General features: G+C 39.5%; 1 protein-coding gene across 10 annotated transcripts in view; it reads right to left on the bottom strand.

Annotated features, from left to right (window-relative positions):
- The window catches only part of LOC308662494 (growth hormone receptor-like), a 161,204-nt gene that overhangs the window by 71,061 nt on the left and 62,643 nt on the right, over positions 1-27,500 (bottom strand). For 5 of the 10 annotated variants that reach the window (XM_081318366.1, XM_081318365.1, XM_081318369.1 and 2 more), the window contains exons 3-4: positions 27,358-27,405; positions 16,353-16,430 (exon numbers count right to left, since the gene is read on the bottom strand). In XM_081318366.1, coding sequence (XP_081174492.1) covers positions 16,353-16,430; positions 27,358-27,379 — 100 coding nt within the window. In that variant the 5' untranslated portion in view covers positions 27,380-27,405. The remainder of the gene's footprint in view (positions 1-16,352; positions 16,431-27,357; positions 27,406-27,500) is intronic. The other 5 variants (XM_081318370.1, XM_081318373.1, XM_081318374.1 and 2 more) reach the window with 1 other exon arrangement.

Below are 27,500 nucleotides of genomic sequence, written 5' to 3'. Positions count from 1 at the left end.
TTAGCATTTATGTGGAGTTTTTGACACGTACATTTTCCAACTGGTAAAATGATCAAGTATTGATTCTGCCCTGTGATTCAGAAGTGGAAACTATAGAACATGTTCTTCTTCATTGCTCCTTTCATAGAAACATCTACATTAAGACTACCTCTGATTATACCCTAATAACCCAGATTCGGCCTATGCCCAGATGCTGCTTATAGGTGAAGTACCCCTTGTTACAGTGCACGTTGACAGATTTTGTGCAGTAGCACAAAGATCAATTGAATATTCTTGTACCAATATACTGCAATACATACTTTGCAATTATAATTCATTTAATTTTAGATATTACTTTATTAATAGTTTGATGCCTTTGTTTCTTGTGATTTAAGATGTTATTGTAATTAATATAATTTTAGCATTTACATTATAATTTAATATAGGTTGTACCCTGGACCTCATTAATAGATGTTAGCTAAGTTGTTTTTCCTGAATCTGACTTACAAATGCTAAGTTGTTTTATAAATGTGTTTTAACTCTGTCTTAAATTTTCTTTTGATTATTATTGTACTGGTATCTGATTGTAATAAATTGAAATAAGTGGATGATTCCTCTAAATTATTCAAAGGAATAACACAATAACAAATTTGGAAAGGACCTTGAAAGTCTTCTAGTCAAAACTCTTGCTCAAGCTGGAATTCCTACACCATTTCAGATGAAGTATCCGTAACTTCTGGAGGCAAGTTATTCCACTGATTGCATTGTTTTAACAGGAAATTTCTCCTTAGTTCTAGGTTGGTTCTCTCTTTAATTAATTTCCATCTATTGTTTCTCGTCCTGTTGGACAATAGAAAGGGAAGAAGAAAGTCTCTGACAATTACTGAAGGAGGATTCAGGGGCAGCTAAATCCAATAGAAGAAACTTCTGCTATGGTTCCTTATAAGCTCCCATACGCATTTTCCTCTTCTGGAAATATGTATACTACTCTACCTGCCCTATGGCCCTAAACCATTCCGATACCTTCAGAAGGATAAGACAAAACATTGGGGCCAGCTATGTATCTAACTAGACATAAACACTGCAAGGGATTACTGTTAGAACAATCGCCCTAAATATTTATATCAAAAGTTCTTATTGGATGGTATAAGCCCACAGAATACCTAGATATTTGATATCCTAGGTCTAGAAGCATGCATGAGAACCCTACTCTAAACCAAATCAAAAGAAGAGAAAAGTAACAAGTTTGCAAAGAATATGCAGCAGATGAGAGTGATGGTTGGATTTGGAAAATCGTGAAAACAATAGAAAAACATATCAAACAAAGCAAGATATGTAGGAAGTGGTTAGAGCTGCATTTAATCTCATCTTTGCCCCTCATGAAAGAGAATTACTTCATTTTTGGGGCCACAATTCAAGTTAACTAAATAGTCTTAGGTAGGTGCCATTGTCAAGCTCCATTCTTGTTGTCTTCTGAGACTGCCAACGTAACTGTTTCAAAATACTGCCTGACCATTAATAGTGATGTCACAGTAGAGAACACTAAAAAAAATACAGATCAAATGTAAACTGCCATCATTTGTCCCTCCAGCAATTAGCATTAAACAGGTATACTGCCTTGGACTGTGGGAGTGTCATAAAGACAGTGCTAAATTAGCCATCATTATCTAGGCAAATTACAACCCATGCTGAAGAAATTTCCTTTTTATCCTTTAAAATGCAGGCTTTATGTTGAAAACCGTTATTTAAAGTTGATAGTTGATTTTGACTTTGGAGTTTGAGGATTAGATTTGATGTGACTGAAGAAATATTGTGGATGTTAGCTATATTTATTTATAGGTTTTTATATGTTAAACTAAAATATATGAATAGTATTTGAATATTGGTTGTTAATATTTTAAAGGTGGATATTGATATTTACTTAAATTTAGAGAGAGGATATTGTATTTTATAATTGTCTCTGTACTGAAAAAAAATCAGAGATCCTTTTTTGTATAATTTGTTTTATGTACTTTGTTTTGGTTACTTTTTAATTTTTCCTTTTCCTTAATTATGTTAGTTGTGTTTTATTGCCTTTGTGAAAGTTGGTAGTTGAATTGCTGTAAAGGAGAAAAACAACAACAAACTACTTCAGTGACCAGAAAACATTTCAGCACCCAAGGCTCATTACAATAGTTTGTTTGTTTCAGACACAGTGAATAATTTCAGCCACAACATTACACAATGTTCACATTCCTTCATCAAGTTACACAAGTTTAAAACACAGTGAGGGGCAAAGAAAATGTAGAACTCAAATATCATTTGCTACTTTTATTCCCCATTACAATTCAATAAATATTTCATTTGTATATGTGTTACCAGATCTTTTTTCTTCTGGGTTTCAGAAAAGAAAACGTAAAACGATTCCTCTTAAATTGTCTAAGGCAAGAGGCACCCTTGCTAGACATTGTGGTCATGAACATCCAATACAGATAGTCCTCTACTTATGACACAATTGAGCCCAGAATTTATGTTGATAAGTGAGAAATTTGTTAAGTGAGTTTTGTCCCATTTTACGAGTTTTCTTGCCACATTCGAATGACTGCAGTTGTTAAATTAGTAACATGGTTACTTTGCTTGTCAGAAGGTCACAAAAGATTATCACATGACCCCGGGACACTGCAACTATCATAAATATGAACCAGTTGTCGAGCATCCAAATAATAATAATAATAAACCTTTATTGTCAAAGTACAACATGTGTACATTGAGATTAGCTGAGCCTCCCCCTGTGCTCTCTCCCCCCAACACACAGTGACAACAAACCCTCCATCCCACCACACTATGTGAACCAACTACACCACACACCGGCCTCCCAAGTCAACTCTGCATAAGATTACATCCCATTCAAAAGCCTAACAGCCCACGGATAAAAGCTGTTCTTCAGCCTGTTGGTACGGCTGGCTATATTCCTATATCTCCTACCGGATGGTAGGAGAGTAAAGAGATACCGTCCAGGGTGTGAGTCATCCCTGAGAATCTTCCTCACTCTTCCAAGGCAACGAGCCCTGGCGATGTCATCCAGTGGTGTCAGGGAACAGCCCACAATGTCTTGTGCTGTGCTCACTACCCTCTGTAATACTTTCCTATCCGCGGCTGTCAGACCGGCATACCAAACCACAATACCATATGAGAGGACGCTCTCTATGGTAGACCGGTAAAAGAGGGTCATTAGCTGTTGTTCTACCCTGTTCTTCCGCAAGATCCTAAGAAAGTGAAGCCTCTGTTGGGCCTTTCTAGCCACCTGGGTTGTGTTAACTTTCCAGGTCAGATCTTCACAGAGGTAGACTCCCAGAAATTTAAAGGAGGGAACTCTCTCTACACAGTCCTCCCCGATGTAAAGTGGGGCAGGTTCCTCTTTTTTTCTCCGGAAGTCTAACACCATCTCTTTCGTCTTGCTGATGTTTAGGTGCAAGTTGTTGTTACTACACCATATGGATAGTTTTTGTACCTCCGCCCTATATGCTGTCTCATCCCCACCTGTAATAAGACCCACCACAGTTGTATCATCTGCGAACTTGATTATCGCAGTGGATGGGTCAGATGATACACAATCATAAGTGTATAAAGAGTACAGGTAGGGGCTAAGCACACAGCCCTGTGGCGTGCCGGTGCAAAGCTTCAGGGGGGTGGACAAAGCAGACCCGACCCTCACTGTTTGTACCCGATCCCTAAGAAAGTCTTGAATCCAATCGCAGATAGCGGGGGAGAATTTCAAGTCAGTCAGCTTCTCGATGAGAATGCTCGGCAAAATGGTGTTAAAAGCCGAGCTGTAGTCAACAAAAAGCATCCTGACGTAGCTTCCAGGTTTCTCGAGATGACTTGCTACAGAGTGTAAAGCAGTAGCTATGGCATCGTCTGTCGACCTATTTCCCCTGTAGGCAAATTGATGTTTATCAAAGTCCAGTGGGAGGCATGTCCTAAGATGTTGGAGAACCAATCTTTCGAAGCATTTCATGACTACAGACGTTAATGCAATAGGTCTGTAGTCATTCAGGCACTCAACTGCAGTTTTCTTGGGGACTGGGACAATGGTAGCTGCCTTCAAGCATGATGGTACACATGCCGTTTGCAAGGAGATGTTAAAAATCCTTGTCAGGACCCCTGCTAATTGATCGGCACAATTCCTGACCACTATCCCCAGCACCCCATCTGGGCCTGCGGCTTTGCTGGGATTCACAGCCTTTAATACAGCTCTCACTTGGTGTTCACACAGGGTGAGTGGCTGAGAGTCAGAAGGCCGGCCAGCAGAGGCTACGGGGTCTGGTCTTTTAACCTCGTAGCGGGCGAAGAAGATATTCAGCTCCTCAGCCAACAAGGCATCGGTGTTTGCCATGCTCCTCGTGCTGCCCTTATAGTTGGTTAAGTGCTGCAGTCCCTGCCATACTTGCCTCGGATCGTTGTTCGCTAAATGGTTCTCCACCTTTTGTTTGTATTGTTGTTTTGCCATCCTAATGCCTCTTCTGAGATTTGCCCTGGCCTCTCTGTATCTGTCCCTGTCCCCCGCCTTAAAGGCAGAATCCCGGGCTCTCAGGAGTGTTCGTATCTCTGCAGTCATCCAGGGTTTACAGTTCCCATAAACTCTAATGCACTTATCCGTTGTTACACTGTCCGTGCATGTTCTAATATAAGAGAGTACGCCATCTGTATATGAATTTAGATCTTGTTCTTCAAATACACTCCAGTCAGTGGTTTCAAAGCAGTCCTGCAACTGACTGAGAGCACCCACTGGCCAGGTTCTGACCCTTTTTGTGACTGCCTGAGTCCTTTTCCTGAGAGGAACATACTTTGGGCACAACAGGAGTGAAAGATGGTCAGATGTACCCAGGTGGGGAAGAGGAAAAGCTCTGTATGCCTGCTTAAGATTGGAATACACGTGGTCCAAAGTGTTCTTCCCTCTGGTGGAAACTTGCACATACTGTACAAACCTAGGGAGAACTGTCTTCAGACAAGCTTGATTGAAATGTAAATCACATGACCTGGAGATGTGCAACTGAATTTTGATCACATGAGCATGGGGATGCTACAAATGTTGTAAGTGTGAAAAATCACTTTTTTCAGTGCCATTGTAACTTTGAACATTCAACTAAATGAATTGTGGTAGGTCAAGGACTTCCTGTATATCAGGAAGACAAAGCAGCTCTTGGCTGAAGGAGGATAATACAGCTGCTGGCAGACAGTACTCCTTTTATGTGTGTTTTTAGCTCAAACTGACCCAGTTTATATGTTAGACTGTGTTGGATGCATGGTCTGAAATTTACATAGAACTGTAAGCTGAAAGAAAACTTTTACATGGTGCATTGTGGATATCTAGCACCTGATAAAATTTTCAAAATGTATAAAGCTGTTTAAAATGTTTGCTGCAAATGTAATTGTAAAGAAAGTACTTTTTATCATATTTGGTGGGCTTATGATAAAAAAAACGGGGCTAGATTTATGCTTTAATTCAGAAGATTCTTAAAACAAATACAAAACTGAAATCAGAAGTTTTTCTTTTACAACTATTGGACAGAGAGCTTAAAAAAGGAACTTTGATATTATATACAGATAGTCCTCGATTTACAACTGTAATGGAGCCTGTCCATTCCACTTGAAACTCGAAAACTCGTGGGAGTGAATCTTGTACCTCAAACAAGATCACTCCCTTTCTTGTTAAGATGCATGCGGCTCCTTAAGTGAACATGAGGTATTTCAGGGTGGGGAAGGCCATGGAGGGCCTAGTGATGGACCAGGCTACCAAGGCCTTTCCGATCCACTAAGATACCTCATGCTTCCCTCTCCCTTCCTGGCGTGTTGGACTCAGCTTGAAAAGATCCATCTCCTCTCTGCTGTGGTTCCTGCTGCCGCCCGGATCTGAGGCCAGGTGATGCTTCCGCTGCCCTCCAGTAGCCTGATCCAGGTACTGGAGGCCTTCTCCAGGCTTCTCCTGCCTGGAAACAGGCCGCCGGAGAGTGGCAGAAGCATCCCCTGGCCTCAGATCTGGGTGGCAGCAGCCTGGAGAAAACATGTGGCACCCAGATTGGGCCGCTGGAAGGCTGCGGAAGCATCCCTCGGCTTCAGTTCCATACTCTGTTGCTGAGAATAGAGGCCTAATGTACCATGAGATTACACGAGGTCAGTAACGTGAGATCTCGTTCCACTGATCCAGTGTGATCTTGCGTTACTCTAGGCCTCCATTCTCTGCAAATGCACCGAAGGCCTGGAACAGCCAAGAAAGAGAAGGATCTCGATCTTCGGAAGGTTGAGGGCCTGGTGCCTAAGGAGACCCGGGGTGGGGAGGGAGGGGATAACCAGAGTGAAGGTAAGGGCAAATGACTGCTGTGGTGCTGCAATATTTGTAATTTTGGGAGTTGCTCGTAAGCACTAGGGGGCGCTTATCACGTAACTTCGAACGAGTGCTAAGTGAATACTCGTAACTCAGGGGTTACCTGTACAGTATGTTGATTGCAGTGAGAATTCTATATGCACAAAAATGGAAAGATATGTCAATTCCCACAATGGAAGAATGGATGGAAAACTGATGGAGCTGGTAGAAATGGTGAAATTAACTGTTTTAAGAAAACATAAATCCCATTTTGTTCTATTTGATAAACATTTCTGGACTTTATGCTTGAAAAAATGAATGTTTGATTTTGGATTAAATTAGTCTTCTGTTATAGAAATGGCTAGTATTTACTGAATATGTAAAGTAAAAGTTGAGGTTGCAACTGTACTTTGTATTTTACTGCATTGAAAAAGTTGGAGGTCACTGCTTTTTTACCTTCCCTTTTACCTTGCACTCCCTTCCCTTTTCTTTTCCCTCCCATATTCCCCTTTTATCTTTGTTTTTATTTGTATTTTATATTATAGTAATTTTCAATTAAAAAAGACAATACAGAAGGACTTTGGTATTGCATCTTTTAGGATGTTGTTTCAACTTTCCTAGTTTAGTTAAAGATCTTGGATTTCTTCTCCAGTCCCCATTTAAATAATAACCATGATCCTTCTTAGCTTTTTCAAGATTAGTAAAAGCTGGTTGGTGCTGCCAAAACATCTCACCATACAAAATTGAAACTGCATCACACAGAAAGCCAACAAGAAAGCAAGAAGGCTTTGCAGCATACACTTAACATAAGGCCAGGATTAATTTTTTACCAATGGACATTTCCAAACTCAGCTTCAACATAGAAGCACAGGAGTCATTTCACTAGTGAAGAGTTTGTACTTCAAATGCCCTTTCATGGGCAGCTGCATACTGAAGCGTAAGCATGAGAACCATTGGGGAGGAAGGGATCTGAGAAGATAGCCAATCTCCCTGATCAGTCCTTGATCAACTAAATTATCTATGACAGATAACCATCCAACTCTGTCAATCTCCCTGATCAGTCCTTGATCAACTAAATTATCTATGACAGATAACCATCCAACTCTGTCTAAAGACCTCTAATGAATGAAAAGTCATTATTGGTTGACAGCTCATTTAGTCAAGAAGTTCCTCCTGATGTCTAAGCTTGAAGTCCATTACTTGCAACTAAATTTAACCAATAAATTTGCCCTCTGAGATAATAAATAATAAGAACTTTCTTTCTGAGTTGCAATGAGGGAGAGGCATCCTATTGATTAAGATCCTTTGATCTTAATTGGAGCTCTGTCCTAAAATATCTTCTTGTTGCTTTTTCTATCCATTGTCTGAGGAGACCACCTTACAATGTAAAACAAAATGGAGGACATACAGTTTAGAGACTTTAATGCATTGACTTCTTGTTGCAATAGCATTGCTTTTGGCACAAGGAATCATGTAAACTTTAATTCTCCCAAATGATTAAGAGCACAGAAGGAACTCTGACACACCGAAGAACAATATTTTTGAAACTCCCTGTAGTCCATCTTACAATAGCTACATTTCTACCAGATGCTTTTGAGGAAAGGAAAGTAGATGAAAGGACAGGATTTTTGACCAAAGACTGGCCATGTGATGATCAACTCAACCTTCCAAAAATGAATAAAAATTACTTTAAAAACTGACTGAAAATCCACATGATTAACAATGTAGCAAATTAATATTCTCATATTAGGCTCCAGATTTCAGGAAAGAATTTTGCAATCTTGACAAATTTTGACCCTCATGGGAGATTGCCATATGCTCACAACCTGTGAGATACTTGTTGATCTGAGATTTATAATAAAAAAGCTTTTAATATGTGATTTCAGCCAAATGCCCCAAAGGCCTTAGTTTTGCCTTCTATGCCCCACCCTCAGACCATAAATTTAATGTAAATATCATTTTAATTTTAAGAATATTTTAACTGCATGTTTTTCCTTTATTTTTACCTGACAAACAGATAGTACTACATAGTATTTGGTTTGTTGTTTGGGTCTTCAACTGCAAATCAGCTTAAATTATCTCACAAATTTTCAGCCTTTTTATGTTTGGGGGCTTTCCCAAATATAAGTTCCTAATGCCTGAAAAGATTGTTGGCCCCAACTTAAGAGTTCAAGGAATAAAGACGCCATGTTTCACTTCCAAAGGCATTATAAGAAGTGTAACATTATATTACATCAATAATAACAACAACAACAACAATAATAATAAACTGCGCTACTCGGAACATCTTACATTTTAAGGAAGTACCTGGTTGATACCTAGGATGCTGGCAGCAATCCGTGTCAACCATCAGCACCAGTCAATTTGAATGTTCAGTTAACTGAGGTTCATATTTAATGAATAAAAGATAATAATGATGATGATGACAACGACAATGATGATATTGGAAGGTCATCTAGTCCAACCCCCTACTGAGGCAGGAAACTAAATCTAAATCTGATTCACTTCAGGAATGGTTCCTAATTTTACTACTTCAATCCAAAGTTTCAGATTTACAGTCAAAAATAGTAAATAAAGACATGGAAATAAGTCTCCCTTGAGTCAAGCTTTTGGTGATTACATGGACCCAAGTTAATTCTTGGGAACAACATGGACATAGTTACAATTATTTTTTGAGGAATGTTTTTTAATCTGCCCCACTAGCCTACAATCCTGAGAATTCTTCACATTCTCCCAACCAAGCATTAAGCAAACCTCACCTTGCTTTTCAAGATCGGCCAAATTTGCTTAGATGCTGTCACTGATTTCAGTCAAAGACATAAAACTGTGTTTTTCAACCTTGGACACCTTAAGATCCCATGCTGGCTGGAGAATTCTGGGAGTCAAAGTCCACAACTCAAAATTGCCAGGGTTGAGAAACACTGACATAGAGCACTTGATTAAACATAGTGCCCCTTAAATATGGTCAGAATCATCCGACCATGATTACACATTGTACAAAAGTTTCCATATTTTTTGGATACTTGAAATCACCATCATTCTACCAGTAGCAGCATTAAAAAATTGGATAATGCTCTGTGGGTTGCTGTAGGTGGCAAAGTACTGAGCTCCTAAGCTGCATGACATTGCAAACAGCTGCTGTGCTGAGCACAGCACAACAGTGACAGGTTACATCTGCAACTAATGGTTCCATCTTTGCAGAACAAATTAGCAATAGCTTAAATGTGACTCAGTTGCCTTTTAACTTTATTATCTTGGCCATTTTCATTCAATATCAGAAAAGTTACAGAACAATTTCTTCTTACTAGTAAGAATATATTTTTTAAGAATCTGAACATTTTTAACATATGATGCTAGAGAAAATGGCAATAGCACATTTACTCTGGAAAAAATGTTAACTCTAAGCTCTACAAAAATCTGTAACACCCCTGAGAACTGAAGATTACACTGGATGCCTGGAGATTAAGGAACTTGTTTGTCAAATCTTGACATTTTGAGGCATTTTCTGCATTTTTTGGCAACTTCAACAGCCTCTAGTAATTTAGGATAGTGAATGTGATAAAAGCAATAAAAGAAATTGTTACAAAACAAAGCTGTCAAATTCATACAATTTTATGGATGCATTGTTTGCACATATTTTTTACATATTTACTATATTTAAGAGTGACGCTATTGTTTAGTTACAGCAGCTTTGAAATTTGAGTTCTTTATATGTCCACTTCAAAAGGTTGCCTAGGGGTAAGGGATAAAGATTAATGTGATACATACAGGTTGGAAACAGCTTTGATTTTAACAACTGGATTTATTTCCAAAATTAGAACCCAACAAATGTTTTTTTCTTCCCAGCAAAAGCCAATTTAGTCTAAAATCTACTTTGCATCTGATAAGATCCAATTTGCACATCTGGAGTCCCTTCTTCATTTAATCTAAGAAAGCAATATACTATAGACATACTGACATACTATAGACATGTCTTAAATGTTAAGTCACTTTCCTCCTCCCCATGAAATTCCTGGATATTAGCTATTTTGTCTGAAGAAGAAACTTTGGAAAGCTGAAAGCCTGAACTAAGCTCTAAACTCTTTCCCAAAGTTGTTGATTTTAATTTCTTAAGTGATAAGAGAGATTAAATCCAGAAGGAGTAATAGTAACTATAGAATTTAGTTATATAAGGTGATTCTTGGTGATGACATGTAAAACTCTTATTTTAAAACCTCACAAGCCTACCTTGTGGATTCTAAAAGGCTTTCTTTAAAATATGTGCCTGTATTCAACAACAGAAGACAAAGAGCAAAATACCATGCCCTATCTTTACGCTGCAGGATCAGCATGTAAAATGATGTGTCATTAAACCAATGTTTCTCAAGAGGTGGACTTCAACTCCCAGAATTACCCAGCCAAAGCGGCAGTCCACCTTTCTTAAAGAAGCAAAGTTTGAGACTACACTATTGGTCTTTCTGTCTGCTAATAATACTTCTGTCTGGTTCCAGGCAAGAGTTTTGTAACTAAATTTTAACAAATTTTATATTTGTATGTTGTTCTCTTGAGCATTCCACACAGCTAAATATTTCATTATAAAATTTATTAAACTCATGAGTGCTGGCAGGAGATTCAGGTTCCTTCTGCATCTACTTTCTACAATAGTAGATCAGGAAAAATTAAAACAACAACATCTGTTTTAGTCAAGATGTCCAAAAGCAGCTTTGTTTTTCTTGCTGACGTGCTCTTGAAAAATCCATTCCCTGTCCCAGTGATGAGTTATTACTATCACAAGGACATCATGGCAGCTTTATAATTGGATCCAACTTTACTCCAGATTTAAAACAGCTGAGATTTTTTTCTTTTTGAAAACTTGCTAATATATTATTCCATGAGCTGTTTCCCAAGCTTATGTTCTCCAGTTTCCTCTACAAAGTGCATTAAGTAATCCGCTTTATAGAGGACATTGGCTGGAGTAATCTGTACAGAGAACAGAAAGCAATTTTACGATATTATGGCTTATTCTTTAGACTGCTTTTAATGAAGTCCTCAAATATTTTCATACAAGTATAAGCATTTCATTTATATCAGGGACTTCTTTTTCATATTTTTTGTTCTTTGAGCAACATACTAGATATTTCTCTTCTCAAAACAGTGATTTGATTTAAGGTAACATTAATTGAAATGCAATTAAAAGCAATAGATCGCTGCCTACACGTTTGGGATTCAGTGATCCACAGAATATCTGAAGTGTCTTGATACAATACCATGAGATATGGAAGGAGTAAATTACCCTCTCACTCAAAACACAGGATAACCAGTTCATATACATATTTGATGCTCGAACTGACAAGTGACTAAATGCAGGAGAAGCTTTTGCCTGAACGAATGATTGCCAAGACACTCTTCCAAACATTAATTCATTTTAGATTATTTCATATCAATGACTTTTCATCTTCCCTAAGCACAATGTCTAAGAGCTATGAAGCTTTTAGAGCCTATAAACATGTTTTATTAAACATGAAAATATGAAAAGGAACATTAAAATCAAGATTTGTACAGCTTAAAATTAAATATACCCAAGACAATACTACCATTTAATTAGGTTTATTTGAGTTTCCATACTGGGGAAAAAAAGATATATGACTGTTTGTTTTTAAGTCTCAAATGCATGAACCAGTCAGTTGTGACAGAATAATCTCATAGCACCAAAGAACAGCCAGCAGAAAGTTATAAAATACTGTATACTCTCTCTCTCTTTCTCGCCCCCTTGGACAGAAGAAAGTCTCCTACAGCAGGTGTTGCTTTTATAATCTCATAAGGATCTGAATTACAACTGTAATAGGGCCTTACAAAAATAAAACTGCCTAGGGGGTGGACAGGTCCTAATTCAGTCCTGTAGGGGAAAAAGATAATAAATTGTGGTTGTAAAGGCTCAATTGGTTGCTTTTCCTTTCTGGCATGGCTGCAGTGCAAATGGCTGCACTAATTTTATAGAGGTTTGTACATCAATTCATAGACCACTGTTCCTCATCTTTAGCAATTGCAAGTTGTGTGGACTTGAACTCTCTGAATTCTGAGAATTGAAGTCCCCCAATGAACTAGTTCTGCCTTCTAGACTCAAGAGACAACCCACTCTGATCTTGCATGATTCAACCAAATGCTTCCTTAAACTTCTAAGTCTCAGTCTCTCCACCCACTAATGGCAAAATTTAAGAACAAGCTGCTTCCTCACTTTTATCAGGAATTTGCCTGAGCCAAGGAACTGATGGGAAATTTTGCTACTATAAGCACAGCTGGGGTGGTGGGATGGTTTTAATGGGCACTGGAAAAAAACTTCTGCAGCTCCAAATGGGTATAGTCTTCTATTACAAATAATTATAATAGAATTTGATCTATAATAGATTTTGGTCTTTGGGCCGGTCACACTCCCTCAGCCCAACTCACCTCACAGAATAGGTAAAATACTTTATTGGCCAAGTGTGGTTATACACACAAAAAATTTGTCTCCAGTGCATTAGGGAACACCTGCTGCCGGCATCAACTTCCCTCCGCCCTGTGCGTTCCCACAGAGAGGGCCTCCTCAGGGTGCCACCGGTCAGAGAATGCCGACTGGTGGCCCCCAGGGGGAGATCCTTCTCTGTGGGCGCCCCGGAGCTATGGAATCAGCTACCGGTTGAGCTCCGGACGGCGCCCGATCTTCGCTCCTTTCGCCGCGAGCTAAAAACATACTTTTTTGAACAAGCTGGCCTGGCCTGATGAGGGGTTTGGGGGGGGGGTTGTTATTTTTATTTTATTGGGGTTTTAAGATGTATTTTTAGTATATGGGCATGTATTTAATCATTTTCTTAACTTTTGTAATCCTGTATTTTTATTCTTGCCCTGTTCACCGCCCTGAGTCCTTCGGGAGAAGGGCGGTATAGAAATATTATTAAATTAAATTAAATTAAATTAAATAAGCTCTCAGTGTAGATGCAAAACAACAAAGTAGTAATAATCATGATAACAAGAGATAATATTAATAATGATACCAATAGAGAAGGTGGTGGAACAGATGAGAAGGATAAAAGTAATAGGGCCACACTACATGAATAATAGACATAAGCAGAACTGTGGAAATTAAGTGTTCAGCAGAGGAAAAAAACTGTGTCTATAGAAGGAGGAAGGAATTATTAGGTACATTTGCTGACTTGGGTTATTTATAAAAACAATAAAGGTGGGATAAAGAAATCTGAAATAACAAATAAACATTCTTTTTTGAAGGAAGAGTAAAGATTGCAGTGTTTTTAGTTTTAGCATGATAGATACCATGTTCCTCAAAGCACTAAATTGTGGAGCCTTCTTCTAAACAGTCCTTCTTAAAATTATTTTATGCACTTTAATTTGCCTATGTTAGTATGTAATACTAAGCACTGGGTGAGGCCTGCCTTTTAAATATTCTATTTGTTTTTTTTTAATTCTGTTTTCAAGATTACTTATTTCCTTTGTTAGAAAATATTTGATGCATAAAGGTAAAGGTAAAGGTTCCCCCGCACATGTGTGCTAGTCGTTTCCGACTCTAGGGGCCGGTGCTCATCTCCGTTTCAAAGCTGAAGAGCCAGCGTTTGTCTCCGTGGTCATGTGGCCGGCATGACTAGACGCCAAAGGCGCACGGAACGCTGTAACCTTCCCACCGTAATGGTCCCTATTTTTCTACTTGCATTTTTACGTGCTTTCGAACTGCTAGGTTGGCAGAAGCTGGGATGAGTAACAGGCGCTCACTCTGTTACGCGGCACTCGGGATTCGACCCACCAAACTGCCGACCTTATGATCGACAAGCTCAGCGTCCTAACCCACTGAGCCACTACGTCCCTTTTGATGCATAGACACCACCAATTAAGAACTGTTTTACGATAAGTTTCAATGCATTTCCTCCTCCAGTTTTCTTCCCCACCACAGCTATTATTAAGCTTCCAATGCTGAAAATAAAATAATGCATGTGATAAAACAGGGGTGGCCAAATTAGCAACTCAAAGTGGAAAAGAATAGGTTGTGATCCAGTTAAAGCACCTCCAAACCAATAAATGTACACTGGCTAGATGGGATCTAAAATATACCTTCTGACAATAATAAAGCAATGCCTTCCATGCTATATATTTAGAAATAAATAGAAACAAGAATTGGGTTGCTATTATGTTCAAACAGAGGAGGACAAGGGGGTGATTTCCTCACCGCCTTGATGGTTCAAGATTCTTAAAAACAGAGGAACATTTTAATTTTTTCACCTTTTTCCCCCCTACCTGAACACTAATCCAAGAATCCTGAGTTACAGTAAATGACTTGAAACACAAGCTATGTGATTAATATTCCAACAAGCAGACCGGATCAGAAGTGCAATGAATTATAATTCAGGTCAGAGTCTCATTTGTCTTTTTCATGTCATGCTGTTAGTCACTTTTGAAAAAGGAATCAGGATAAATGCATTGTGTCATTTCTAAATATTATTTAACTAAATGCATGGGATATGATTAATAATATATAATAACATGAAACATGATTTCTAGCATTTAATGATTTTTCCCTTCTATCACCACTATCTAGAACATGGTGTCAAACTCGCCACGTCATGTGACATGTCGTGACGTATCATCACGTTTTTTGCATTGCCAGAGATGGGGTGGGCGTAGCCTCCATATGATGCAACTGGCCCGTGGGCCAGCAGTTTGACACCCCTGATTTAGAGGGTGCTGATTGAGGCTTTGGCTGTGCTAAGGACCTCTGCTCTTGTATAGTCTTGATAGTAACCTTGTTCTGGCAGCACAAATTTAGAATACAGTATTCATCACTTTAGTATTGCAGAAAAATCCTGTTCCTTATCACTGTCGCTGAAATGGTACGGGTAGAAGAGAGGCTTGCTCTCACTTTATATATTTGATGGTTTGCCCTGTTCGTGTAAGTGGGAGTGTTCTTGCTGGTTGTTTGGGCTATTGTTTACTGTTTGTTTGTTGGTTGGTAGTTCCTTGATTAGGGTATTGTCTGCTTCTTAACTGTTGGTCTTAGGTTAACCTTTGTGTTAATTTCTGCTCATCTGGGTATTGATTGCTGATGAGGAGGTATTTCGGTCATTTTGTTTCCTTTTTGGCCTTTTGACTGTCTCTTTTGAATGTTATGTAGATGTTATTTATCTCTATGTGTCTGTTGATGCCCAATTTGTATGAGTGCCAGGCTTCCAGGAATTCGTCAGCATTTTTGGACTTGGTCTAGAAGGCTCACTGTTTCCTAGTTCAAGTCTGTGCATGTGTTGTGAAATCAAGTTTTCATCATGTCTTCTGACTACTCGTTAGTGGTGATGGATGCACTCTGCTAGTCTTTTGCCTGTTTGTCCTACATAGTGGCTATTGCAGTCCTTACACTGTATGTTGTAAATGACTCTTGTTTTTTCTTCCAGGGCTGCTAAGTCTTTTGGTTTACTCAGGATGTTTTGGAGGGCTTTAGTTGGTTTGTGTGCTAGGGTGATGCCATGTGATTGTTAGTCTGCTGTGCTATGTAAAACGTGCTATGACATCAATTGAGATCACAATTCCATCTTCATCTATTGTCATGTCTTTGATTCTTTGGAGGCACTCTACTGGGGAGTTGAGATATTTGCTTCCTTCTATGAAGTGTCCAAGGTTTTTTTGTCAATTCTTTAGTGATGTCACTGAATGTGACATTTAAAATCATTGACATAACATTGCCTTTCTGTAGGCGTGTTTTGTATTCTGCACAGCAGTCTTTAGGCAGAAAATCAGATACCTTCAGCCATTAGTGTACCAGCTTCTATGTGGGCCATAATCCTGCTTTATGAGATTTTGGATTAGACTGAACCACTATGATAGCTTTCCTGCAGGCGCTGATGCTTAATTCACAGACTGTCCAGTTCAAAGTAATATAAAATAAAAGTAAAAACAGAACTTGGTACAGCAACAGCTGGTGCTGAAAACAATTATAGCATAGACTTAATGATGAAATTTCTTATGTTAAGTACCTCAAACATTGTAATATCACTTTTTCAAAAGCATTCAAACTCACGTTTCATTGTGGAAAAAGAACTGTTCGCAGATGCCATAGCCAACGTAAACAGCAACCAAAGAGCCATTCCTCTGGATTCTGCAATTGCAGAAAAAGATAATAGTATCAATCTTATTATTTTTACAAGAGAGAAACACCATTTCACTTCTCTGCTGCTTTAGTGGTTAACTGGATGGAATGAAGCCAAGGATCTATGAAGGAACTAAATTATAACAAATGTTATGGCCTTACAAATTTTTATTACATATTGAAACTGTGTAAGAGACAATAAATAATGAGGCTGTTCAGCTGACTTGTGAATGGAAGACATTCCAGAACATGCGCTCATTTCTACCAATACAATTATCATCAAAAAAAAATTGGGGGTTCCTAATGTGGATGTTCAAATGTTTTGCTACCAAGTCCTCTTAATCTTTCCCTTCAGGAAAAACATATTACTAAACTAGTGCCAATCTGGAAAAAAAATGTCCTTTTTCTATCAATTCTCATATGCAAGAAAATTTGTGTTGCCATTTTTTAAACAGAGAATTTGGATTGCCTTCTTCTGCTTTTATTGTACTTATTGGATGAAACGACAGTCAATGGACTATTCTGTCTTCCACTGGATAATCATATCTCTGGGGGGGCGTTTCCTATACTTTCAAGAAATCCCAAGGAAAAGCCCTCTGAAGAATTTTCTCCCACTGGATTATTTTTTCAAAAGGGGAAGAACAGGAAGCCAGGTAAGTTTTAGTGTAATGGAAGGATATGCAGCTTCTCCATGAAGAGAAAGTGTGCACTATGATTCAATTGCTGGAAGTAACAAGTCACCATCAGAGTGTTTTGACCTTGGGGAAAGAGATGTATGCCTCAAATCAAAGCTTTCATACCTTTTGGTATGTTTAAAAAGGGACGGACAGATACCCTAGCTCTGGAGCTTTAGATTCAGTAGGAAGGACCAAAAAAATTAAGAAGAAGCAGAAACAGTAAAGCACGATCATCTTTTATCAGGCATAGACTAGCCTGAATTAGAAGAACTTTGAGCTGCAGATCATCCTATTTAGCTAGCATAGCCCTACCTATGTAGTGTAGGGACCCCCCTTTGGACAACAGTTCAAATTCCCTTATGCAACCACCAAACAGCTGGAAATCTAGAATTAGTTATCTCAACAGATCTGGAGGGTTCCAGGTTCTGGAAACTTGAATTGATCTTTTCCAAATAGGAATATAACAATTATGATCTAGAAAAGCTGTCCGATTCCTGCAAAATAGGGGCTTAAATCTCTCCTTCTGAATTCAGTATCACTTGGGTATGTCAACTTCACTATAAGCAGGGGATTCCCCTGGTGCAAGGCTTTAAAAGCGAAAAGGCAGGCACCTACTAGACTGGTCAAGAAAGTCAGGCCTCAAGATATTATAAATTATGGAGAATTTTTGTGGTTTCCATGTTTAGCATTATACCAGATTGTCAAGAGAAGCTTGATAATTATTCCATTTTTAATTGTTTCCTAAGAAAGTCTATTGTTCTTCCTGGCAATGTATTTATGCATTCTTTTCAAACTACCTCATGTTAAGCCAGACAATACCGAGAAGAGAAAAAAACAACGTGTGATGTTTCTTTATATGCAAAAGGGATCACAGGGAGATTTCCACACCATAGGGCTGGCTTTGAAGGACTCCCCACAGAGCTATGTGCCACTTGGAAAGGATTAAAACTCTCTACAAATCTCTGCTGTTGCAAATGAACTCACAGCTTTTCCCTCCAAGTTGGGATTCAAACCAACTGGCTGAACTGATGGCAAGTGCCAGCAACAAAAGAGTTATCTTTATTAGCCTACACAGAGTTGTTTTGTATTTAGGAACCTGGTACATGTAGATAACTCTTGGCTTTCCTTTAAATATTGTTATAATTCCATTTTGCACAATTTTAAAGCGAGTATCAGAGCTTGAAATTTTAATAATGTAAGAGCCAAACCATGCTTACTTTGTCTCTCCTTCCTAACCATCTCCCAGACTGCCACCTTGTCTTCCTTTGAAAGCATGCATCCCAGAAAATGGACAAGAGAAAAGAATCCTGTGGAATATCTTCAATGATTTAAGGATAGAAGCAACAGATGAGCGAAAAAGGGGAACTCATCCAATTTGACAACACCAAGCTAGGTGCCAACATCTTAGAAGATAGGCTCAAGATCCAGAAGGATCTTGACAGACTCGAACGCTGGGCTCTATCCAACAAAATGCAATTCACTGGTGAGAAATGTAAGGCATTACACTTAGGTAAGAAAAGTCAAATGCACAGACATAGAATAGGTGGTACCTAGCAGCAGTAATTGTAAGAGGGATCTGGGGGTCCTAGAGGACAACCACTTATGTATCAGCCAGCAGTGGGCTGCAGCTATGAAAAAAGCCAATGCAGTCCTAGGCTGCATCAACAGAGAAACAGTATCAAGGACATGTAATGTTTTAGTACAGGACTGGTAAGACCGCAATTTGAATACTGCATCCAGTTTCTGTCACCATGATATAAAAAAGTGTTGAGATTATAGAAACAGGTGCAGAGAAGCGTAACAAAAGATGATAAGTAGTCTGGAGGGAACTGGGTATGTCTAATTTAGCAAAGAGAAGGACATGAGGTGACATAATAAGCAGTCTTCCAACTTTGAGGGTCTGTCACAGAGAAGAGGGAGTGGACCTATTCTACAAAGCACCTGCGAGCAGGACAAGAAGTAACAGATGGAAGCTTAAAAAAAGAGAGATCCAACCTAGAATTGAGGAGAAATTTCCAGTCAGTGAGAAATATTATGGTAATCTATATCAGTGGAATGATTAATAGTTGTAAGTTGTGGGTACTCCAACACTGGAGGTTTTAAGAAGAGACTAGACAACCATTTGTCTGAAATGATATCAGGTATCCTGCTTAAGCATGGGGTTGGACTAGAAGATCTCCAAGACCCTTTTCAACTATGTTATTCTGTTAGTTGCTGGGCAAAAAGGATAAGTTCAATATATAAAGACAAATTTCAGTGGAGCATTATTTTTTGCAGAGGAACTATTGTGCATGTATTGCTCCATTAATTTCAAAATAAACTTGTAGCACATCAGAGTGGGATAAATAATAAATCTATGTATGGGGCTGCCAAGCAGAATTGTTATTCTTGGCTCAAGATGCTGATCAACTCACATGAAATGGGTCTTATGAATCTTGTCATTTGAAAACTAAATACTCCCAGGTCATAGAGAGCACATTATCTTACTAATTGTTAAAAAGCCTATTTTATTTATAAGCAGGATACACTTTTTTGAGAAACAAATGGTATCAACAAATATGCAACAGAGATTATCTGTTGCTACTGTCCTTATACAAATCCTTTGCTCACCATCTGATTTCCTGACCTGTTCATGCAGGTGTACAGGTTATAAATATTTGTCTTATTCCTCTGCTCCCCCACTTTATTATGACTATCAAAATTTTTCTATAAAAGTTCAACTATCCAGCTGTTTATGACGTGGTTTAGTACAACAGAACTTATTCCTAACAAAGAACTTCATTATAAATTAAATTGTTTTAAAGGTAAAAGTTCACCCGCACATGCGTGCTAGTCGTTTCCAACTCTAGAGGCCAGTGCTCATCTCCGTTTCAAAGCTGAAGAGCCAGCGCTTGTCCGAGGATGTCTCCGTGGTCATGTGGCCGGCATGACTAGACGCCAAAGGTGCACGGAATGCTGTTACCTTCCCACCGTAGTGGCCCTTATTTTTCTACTTGCATTTTTATGTGCTTTCGAACTGCTAGGTTGGCAGAAGCTGGGACGAGTAACAGGCGCTCACTCTGCTACGCGGCACTCGGGATTCGACCCGCCAAACTGCCGACCTTCTGATCGACAAGCTCAGCGTCCTAACCCACTGAGCCACCGCGTCCCTTCCTAAATTGTTTTAGGGCACACTAAATTTATCTATTGCTTTTACAATATTTGCTTACACTGAATTTTGTAGACCTGGGTTTTTTCAGTGTTCTAATTTATGTAACAGACTGTTTTGACAATAAAAACATAAATACATATATTTGGGCATAAGCTTTCTGCTAGTAGTGTATATGTACAAGACTGATGGCAACTAATGATTAAAGGCTTTAATAACATATTTACCAAACCTTTCATGTATTGTAATGCTAATTGCTTGCTCTTAATAAAGATAATTCTCTATTATGGATGTTGGATTCTAATTAATAACATGCTGAGTAATAGGTCCTTTCAGATAATAATGGGGGACAACGTAAGAAAGATAAGATGATTAAGTTCTGTAATGGTACCTACACTGTTCAACTAATACATAAGAATATGCCAGAGACAAGGGGATGCAGATTTGGATAAACTGATGATTTGGCTATAGCAGTATAAGAAAACCACAAGGAGGTGGCTGACAGGCTCCTGTCTAAAGATCTTTAAATCTTGGGAAAATTCTTCACTGATTGGAGGTTCACGCCTAGCACCAGCAAACGGTGTGATTTCAGTTTAACAACAAACTAGCATATGAAGCCCTACTGAAACAACAACTTAGGCCCCATCTAAATTACCTTGGAGTAACATGGACCAGACTCCCTCCTATAAGATACACCTAGAGAATAGGGCAGCAAAAATCAATACTAGGAATAACATACTCAAGAAATTCTGTGGACCTAAATGGAGAACTTAGGCTGTCACCCTCAGGTCCTCAGCACTAGGATTGATCTACTCTGCAGCAGAATACTGTGTACCAGGATGACTTAACAGCTGCCATACTAGTAAGTTAGACACCAGACTCAACGATACCATGAGGAATATAAGCGGATATATTAAAACCACTCTGACTTGCAGGCTTCCTGTTCTGAGCCATATAATACCGCCAGCTTTACGAAGGGAAGATGCACTAATGAGAGAACTTAATTGTCAGAATGTGGCAAAGACCTCTTCAACTTTCTACCAAGTTTATTAGTTCTGGAGAAAAGGAGGACAGCAAAAGAACAAGTAATGAAGAACATGTGCTTAAACCTTACTAATCTCCTCTCATTTTCTATCTGTAGGGCCTTTTTCGAACAAGACCCCAGCTTTAGATCAGTCTTTTCAAAGTACTTGGCCTTGCTGGCTTTTTATATGTGGTAGCTTATCCTATCAAGTCTAGTAGGATACAAACTACCCTTTATAAATAGCCAGCATCCCCCATGTGTTGATGATATTACAAGTAGTCTTTGACTTACGACCACAACTGAGCCCAAAATTTCTGTTGTTAAATGAGTTTTGGCCCATTTTGTGACCTTTCTTGCCACAGTTGTTAAGTGAATCATTGTAGATGATTAGTTAGTAACCTGGTTGTTAAGTGAATCTGGCTTCCCCATTGACTTTGCTTGTTAGAAAGTCACATGATCTTGGGACAAACTAATGGTCATAAATAGGAATCAATTGCTAAGCATCTGAATTTTGATCATGTGATCATGGGGATACTGTGAAGGTTGTAACTGTGAAAAACAGTCATGTCAGATTATTCATGCCATTGTAACTTTGAACGGTCACTAAAGGAACTGTCGTAGGTTGAGTACTACCTGTAGTAGTGTGGTAATGAAATGTCTGCAGCAAGAGAAGCAAGCTTGAAGAACACTTAAGAATCTAACTATTCAACCCTTACCTATGTATATTTTCCATTCTGTCAATGCCATTATAGCTATGGTGTGAAGCATTTACAGCAGTGCTTCTCAACCTGTGGATACCTGGGGGGGCTGCAAAGATTGATGAAATGTTATGATTTAAATCTTAAATCTTTGGGAGTCCATGGCCATGGTCACAAAAGGTATTTAAAGGGGGATCCATGGTGAAAACACCCCACAGATTTACAGTATAGTATTTTTCTGTTTGTTCCTTTTCAGAAAGAGTACTTTTGTTCTAGAAAAAACGAGCTGACTTTTTTAGCTTAGGAAAAAAAAGGAAAGTAGGATCTACAGAGATGAACAGAAAAAATTCCCAAGTGATTTTCCATAGCCCTGCATTCTAGGACAAGAATATTAATTAAATCCAACTTCTTTTGGCTGGAGACTACCATGGAACAAAAGAAAATCCTTCTGGGCCAGTAGAATTCAACAGCTGGGGGAAGAAAGACATGACCTGCAGGCATCAATTCTGAACTTGAAAAAATGCCATGTATATGTGGCCAAAGTTGCTTTCCACCAGTAACATGCCTTGGTAATGTTGTTCCCATCTTCAGCCTTAGTCTATGAGCTGACTGTGCACTGAAATGTAGGAATAGCCAACACTCCAGAAGACAGGCTTAAGATACAGAAGCATCTTGACAGTCTTGAACATTGGGCACTATCTAATAAAATGAAATTCAATGGTGAAAAAAGTAAGGTTCTACATTTAGGCAAGAAAAATCAAATGCACAGGTACAGTATAGGTGGTACCTGGCTCAACAGTAGTAACTGTGAGAGGGATCTTGGAGTCCTAGTGGAAAATCAGTTGCCAAAATAGCCAACACAGTTCTAGGCTGCATTAACAGAGGGACAGAATCAAGATCACATGAAGTGTTAGTACCACTTTATAATGCCTTGGTAAGACCACACTTGGAATACTGCATCCAGTTTTGGTCACCACTATGTAAAAAAGATGTTGAGACTCTTAGAAAGAGTGCAGAGAAGAGCAACAAAGATGATCAGGCCTGGAGGCTAAAACATAAAGAATAGCTGCTGGAATTGGGTATGTCTAGTTTAATGAAAAGAAGGACTAGGGGAGACATGATAGCAGTGTTCCAATAGCTCATGAGTTGCCACAAAGAAGAGGGAGTCAAACTATTCTCCAAAGCACCTGAAGGCAGCACAAGAAGCAATGGAAGAAAACTAATCAAGGAGAGAAGCAACCTAGAACTAAGGAGAAATTTCCTGACAGTTAGAACAATTAATCAGTGGAATAACTTGCTTCCAGAAGTTGTGAATGCTCCAACACTGTAAGTTTTTAAGAAGAGATTGGAAATGGTATAGGGTTTCCTGTCTGAGCTGGGGGTTGGACTAGAAGTCCTCCAAGGTCCCTTCTAACTCTGTTATTTTGTTAAATGATGCAACGTAATTTTTTTCCAAGTTAAGACTGTCATACCAAAGGGATACAGCAAGAGTAAACAGTAAAATAACTCTTTCCATAGACTATCTTCTCTAGCTCATAAAATTGAATTCTGATCAATCTGGGTTAAATTGCCTCTGGCATCCTACCATTTGTCTGGTTTTGATAAAATGTATTGCTTCATCTTAAAAGGTGCTTTTCTTTTGTCTCACTGAAATTTTTAATCAGCAACTACTCTGTATGTGAATAGTCTTAGTAACGAATGTACATAACTAGATTTGGATCCTTCAGGCCCATTCCTTTATTCATCAACAATAATTTACAGAAAGCAGGAATGGCTTTTTGAAAAATGTGTAAATATAAGAGCGATGATGAGTAAATTAATTGTTCATGGGCCTATTTCTTTATAAAGCAAAATATGTGCGTGTGAGAGTGTGTATGTGCTGGTGTCTCTACTTTTGAGCTTTTTTATTCTCTGCCACAACACTGCATTAGATTGCTTTTAGCATCCAGTCCAGAAAATATTTGTATAAGTTGGTTCACTTATTTCCCTAAGCCAGTGAGACCGAGTGCCCAGAAACTGCCCCCCATTCCACTCCCTGCCTGCTCCACCCCTGCCCCACATGGTTCACCCCTGCCCCACCCCCACCCCACCCACCTGCAGGGCCACCCACCACCTCCATGGCCTGCTGCAGATTGCCCAGGCGGCCCAGCAGTGCCATGGCAGCCATGTCCTCTGCCTGCGCCCAGCAGCAACTGCGCGTGACAGGCCGCGAGGGTGGAGTTTTGTCCCAACTGCCCGACTGCCATGTCCCTTGCTGTGCTGTTCCGCGTGGGCCGTGCTTGGGGGTGACTCTCCTCCAGGGGGGCTGCTGGTGAGGACGGAGCTGCGGGGGGAGGTGGGGCTGGGGCAACAGTGCATGTGCCCACAGAGAAGGCTTTGAGTGCTGCCTCTGGCACACGTGCCATAGGTTCGCCACCACTGCCCTAAGCCATAAACCACCATTTACAAATCACATTAGCTGAATTATAAGAGCGTACAAATCTACAACCAAATATCATAATATGCAGGGATAAGAGCATAAGAATGGTCTTTTCAGATCAGGCCAAGACCATCTTAGTCCAGCATTCTGAACCTATGACCACCCAGCAGATATTTTCATCCAGCTTACAAAAGAAGGGAAGGAGATATATTTCTCTCCTACACTTGTTCTCCTGCAATTGGCAATGGGAGATCTGCTGGTCCAATCTGAAGGTAACATAATGAATGCTTATAAATACCAATCTTTGATAGACCTGTCATCCATGACTTTATCTATTCTCTATCCAAGTTAGTAGTTATCACCACATATTATGGAATAATGATTTCCACAAGTTAAATGATATCCTGTATGCTGTTTTTCATGTATTCCACTTTTTCCTGTCAGCTTCACTGGTTGAACTGTGGTTGTTGGGTTTGGAGGGACCAAAAAAACCTTGATTCTCCACAGTGTACATGATTTCATACCCTTCAATCTTATTCCCTCCTCAGTTCCTTTGGTCCAAACTGAAGGAGGTTTAGGATTGTTTTGTTTTGGGGTAGGGAAGATGTTCAGCTCCCTTGATAATTTTGTTTGCATTCTTCCACCTTTCCTTGCATTGCTATTGCCGCACGTGACTGCAAACCAAAGATTGGTATAAGAATATTTGAAATTGGGAGGTTGATAGTTTCACTTCCTCTACTAAATATTTTGGCAAAACTCTCCGTTTTGTTATCTGCCCACTTGTTCCTGGCTCCAGTCACAAAGTCCCAGCTACCCCCACCCCCACCGCTCTGTTTGTCAGACAAATCTTAAGATCTAAAGACGACGGTCATCAAAATGATATCTGCTGGAGCAATAGTTTCAGCAAATTAAGAAATTCCTCTTGTTCCCCTGAGTGACCTTTCACACAAGTAGTTTATTGAACACAACCTGAAATTAGAGCTGCTCTTTCCAGTAAGACCCAAGCACTGTAGAAGTCACAGTTTCAACATGTTGCAGCTAAATTTCACATGATCTCTTAAGATATTATCACTAATAGAAGCTGTTGCTGGAACCCAGGTAGCTTTTGCTAACCTGATAAGCGAACTTGCTACAGACAAGCTATAAAGAGGACACAATTTTAGGATCAATGATGAGACCATTTCTCTGTTCAGTTAAGCAGAAAATTATTGCCCTGGGTAAGCTTTCACATTTCCCTTTGATTTCTTTTCAGTGACTTTCACCAAAATGTAATTTCTATATCTTTAAGAGCCTTACCTTGCAGATAATTAACCTAGGGTACCTGGGTTACTGTGATATGCATCTTGGTTGATAATGCCAATTGGTGAAGTGAGGTCAGAGAGGATGGTGCTGAACAGGTTAGAATAACTTTGAAAAGTGTTAGAACACAAAACCCAATTTAATGGTGACATCCTGCAATTCCTTCTAGAACCAAACAATGTGAGTTTAGCAGAGTCAAGTGGACGGAACAGCTTGTACTGACCTGTTCCACTTGAAGGATTTCACATGTGTAAATGCCAGACTTCATTACAATTTCCTGCACATTTACAAAGAAAACAAAGTGCACAAGAAAACGATTGGATTTCTATCTGTTCTGAGCTTTTTCAAGGCACACCATTCAGATAGATGATTTGATGCATAAAAAGGAACAATCTAACTAGAATTCAATATGTGATTTTTTTTTCTCCTGTTCATGGTATCCAAACAAAGCTCCTTTTTGCAGTTACTAGAACTATGTATATAATTAAGTTTGAAGAATGCCTCAATTTTACTTACTATATAATTGCTGATATTTTAACTTTTCCTTTGAGAACCCACTATTGCAAGATTTCCTAGAAATGCTAAATTAAACCTAGGTACTTGCTTGATTGGAAGGGCCGGCTTGTCCAGTTCAGAACAGGATGCATTTTTATGGTGCAATTAATTGCATCATAAAGAATGTGATGATTAGCCGCCAGGTCAACTCTACCGGAAGTCCATAAAACTGGAGTTCCAGCACAGTCTGGTGAACAGATTGTACTGGACAAATCCTGGCTCAGTTGCAAGTCACAGTCAGAAAAGCATGGTAGATATGGCCTTCTGATGCATGCCTACCCAGACAGCTTAGCACATCTGCTCCCTGTTTGCCATGGGTCAGTGTTTCTCAATTTTGGCAGCTTTAAGAAGCATGCTGGCTGGGGAATTCTGGGAGTTGAAGTCCATAACTCTTAAACCAAAGCTTTTCAACCAGTGGTACAGGTACCACCTGTGGTACATTGGCACCTGGCAGGTGGTACGCGACCATCCTAGAGAAGTGGTAGCAGGGGAGGGGAATGAGCTGAACCGTTGGCAGCACCACACAAGCCTGAGCAAGAGATGGCTGGAGCTGCAGGGCTGTCAGGGCTCAGCGAAAGTGCCAGGATCAGCACCAGGCTCCAGCTGAGCCCAGAAGAAGTGCTGATCAGCTGGAATGTTGCAGCATCTCCAGGGTCTTGTGATTTACATTCAGATGCTTGGCAACTGATTCATATTTATGACAGTCACAGTGTCCCAGGGTCATGTGAAGTGACCAAAACCTGCTGCAACCACCCAGCAGATGGGGGGAATAAAAACCAAACACCCTCCACCCCACCTCCACTGCCAATCCTCAACAGAAATGCTCACAACAATGAAAACTTCAAACAGGAGGAAGAGCGCCGCCGGGCAGGCAGGCGTCTTGCTCGGCTGTGGCTTGGGGGGGCACTTTTTTCAGTGCCATTGTAACTTTGAACAGTCACTAAGCAAACTGTTGTAAGTCGAGGACTACCTGTACTTCATCACTTTTTTCTTTTGGGGGGGGGGTGTCATCAAGTTTTTGACACCTTGCTAGGTGAGTGGTGGTACTCGGATGTTGCCATATCCTAAAAGTGGTACAATGGGCGAAAAGGTTGAAAAGCCCTGTCTTAAACCTACCAAGATTGAGAAATGCTGCCATTAGTTGTCAGGAAATTCCACTCATTTCTAAAGATAAAAAAGGGAAGAATAGAAAAAGTCACTGCTGAAACAGCTGGGCAACATTTAGCTAAAATAATTTAAATAATGAAGACAGCTGATAG

This window comes from Vipera berus (genome assembly GCF_964194415.1).
Source record: "Vipera berus genome assembly, chromosome: 2".
NCBI classification, from domain to species: domain Eukaryota; kingdom Metazoa; phylum Chordata; class Lepidosauria; order Squamata; family Viperidae; genus Vipera; species Vipera berus.
This window is presented reverse-complemented; position numbering and strand designations above follow the sequence as displayed.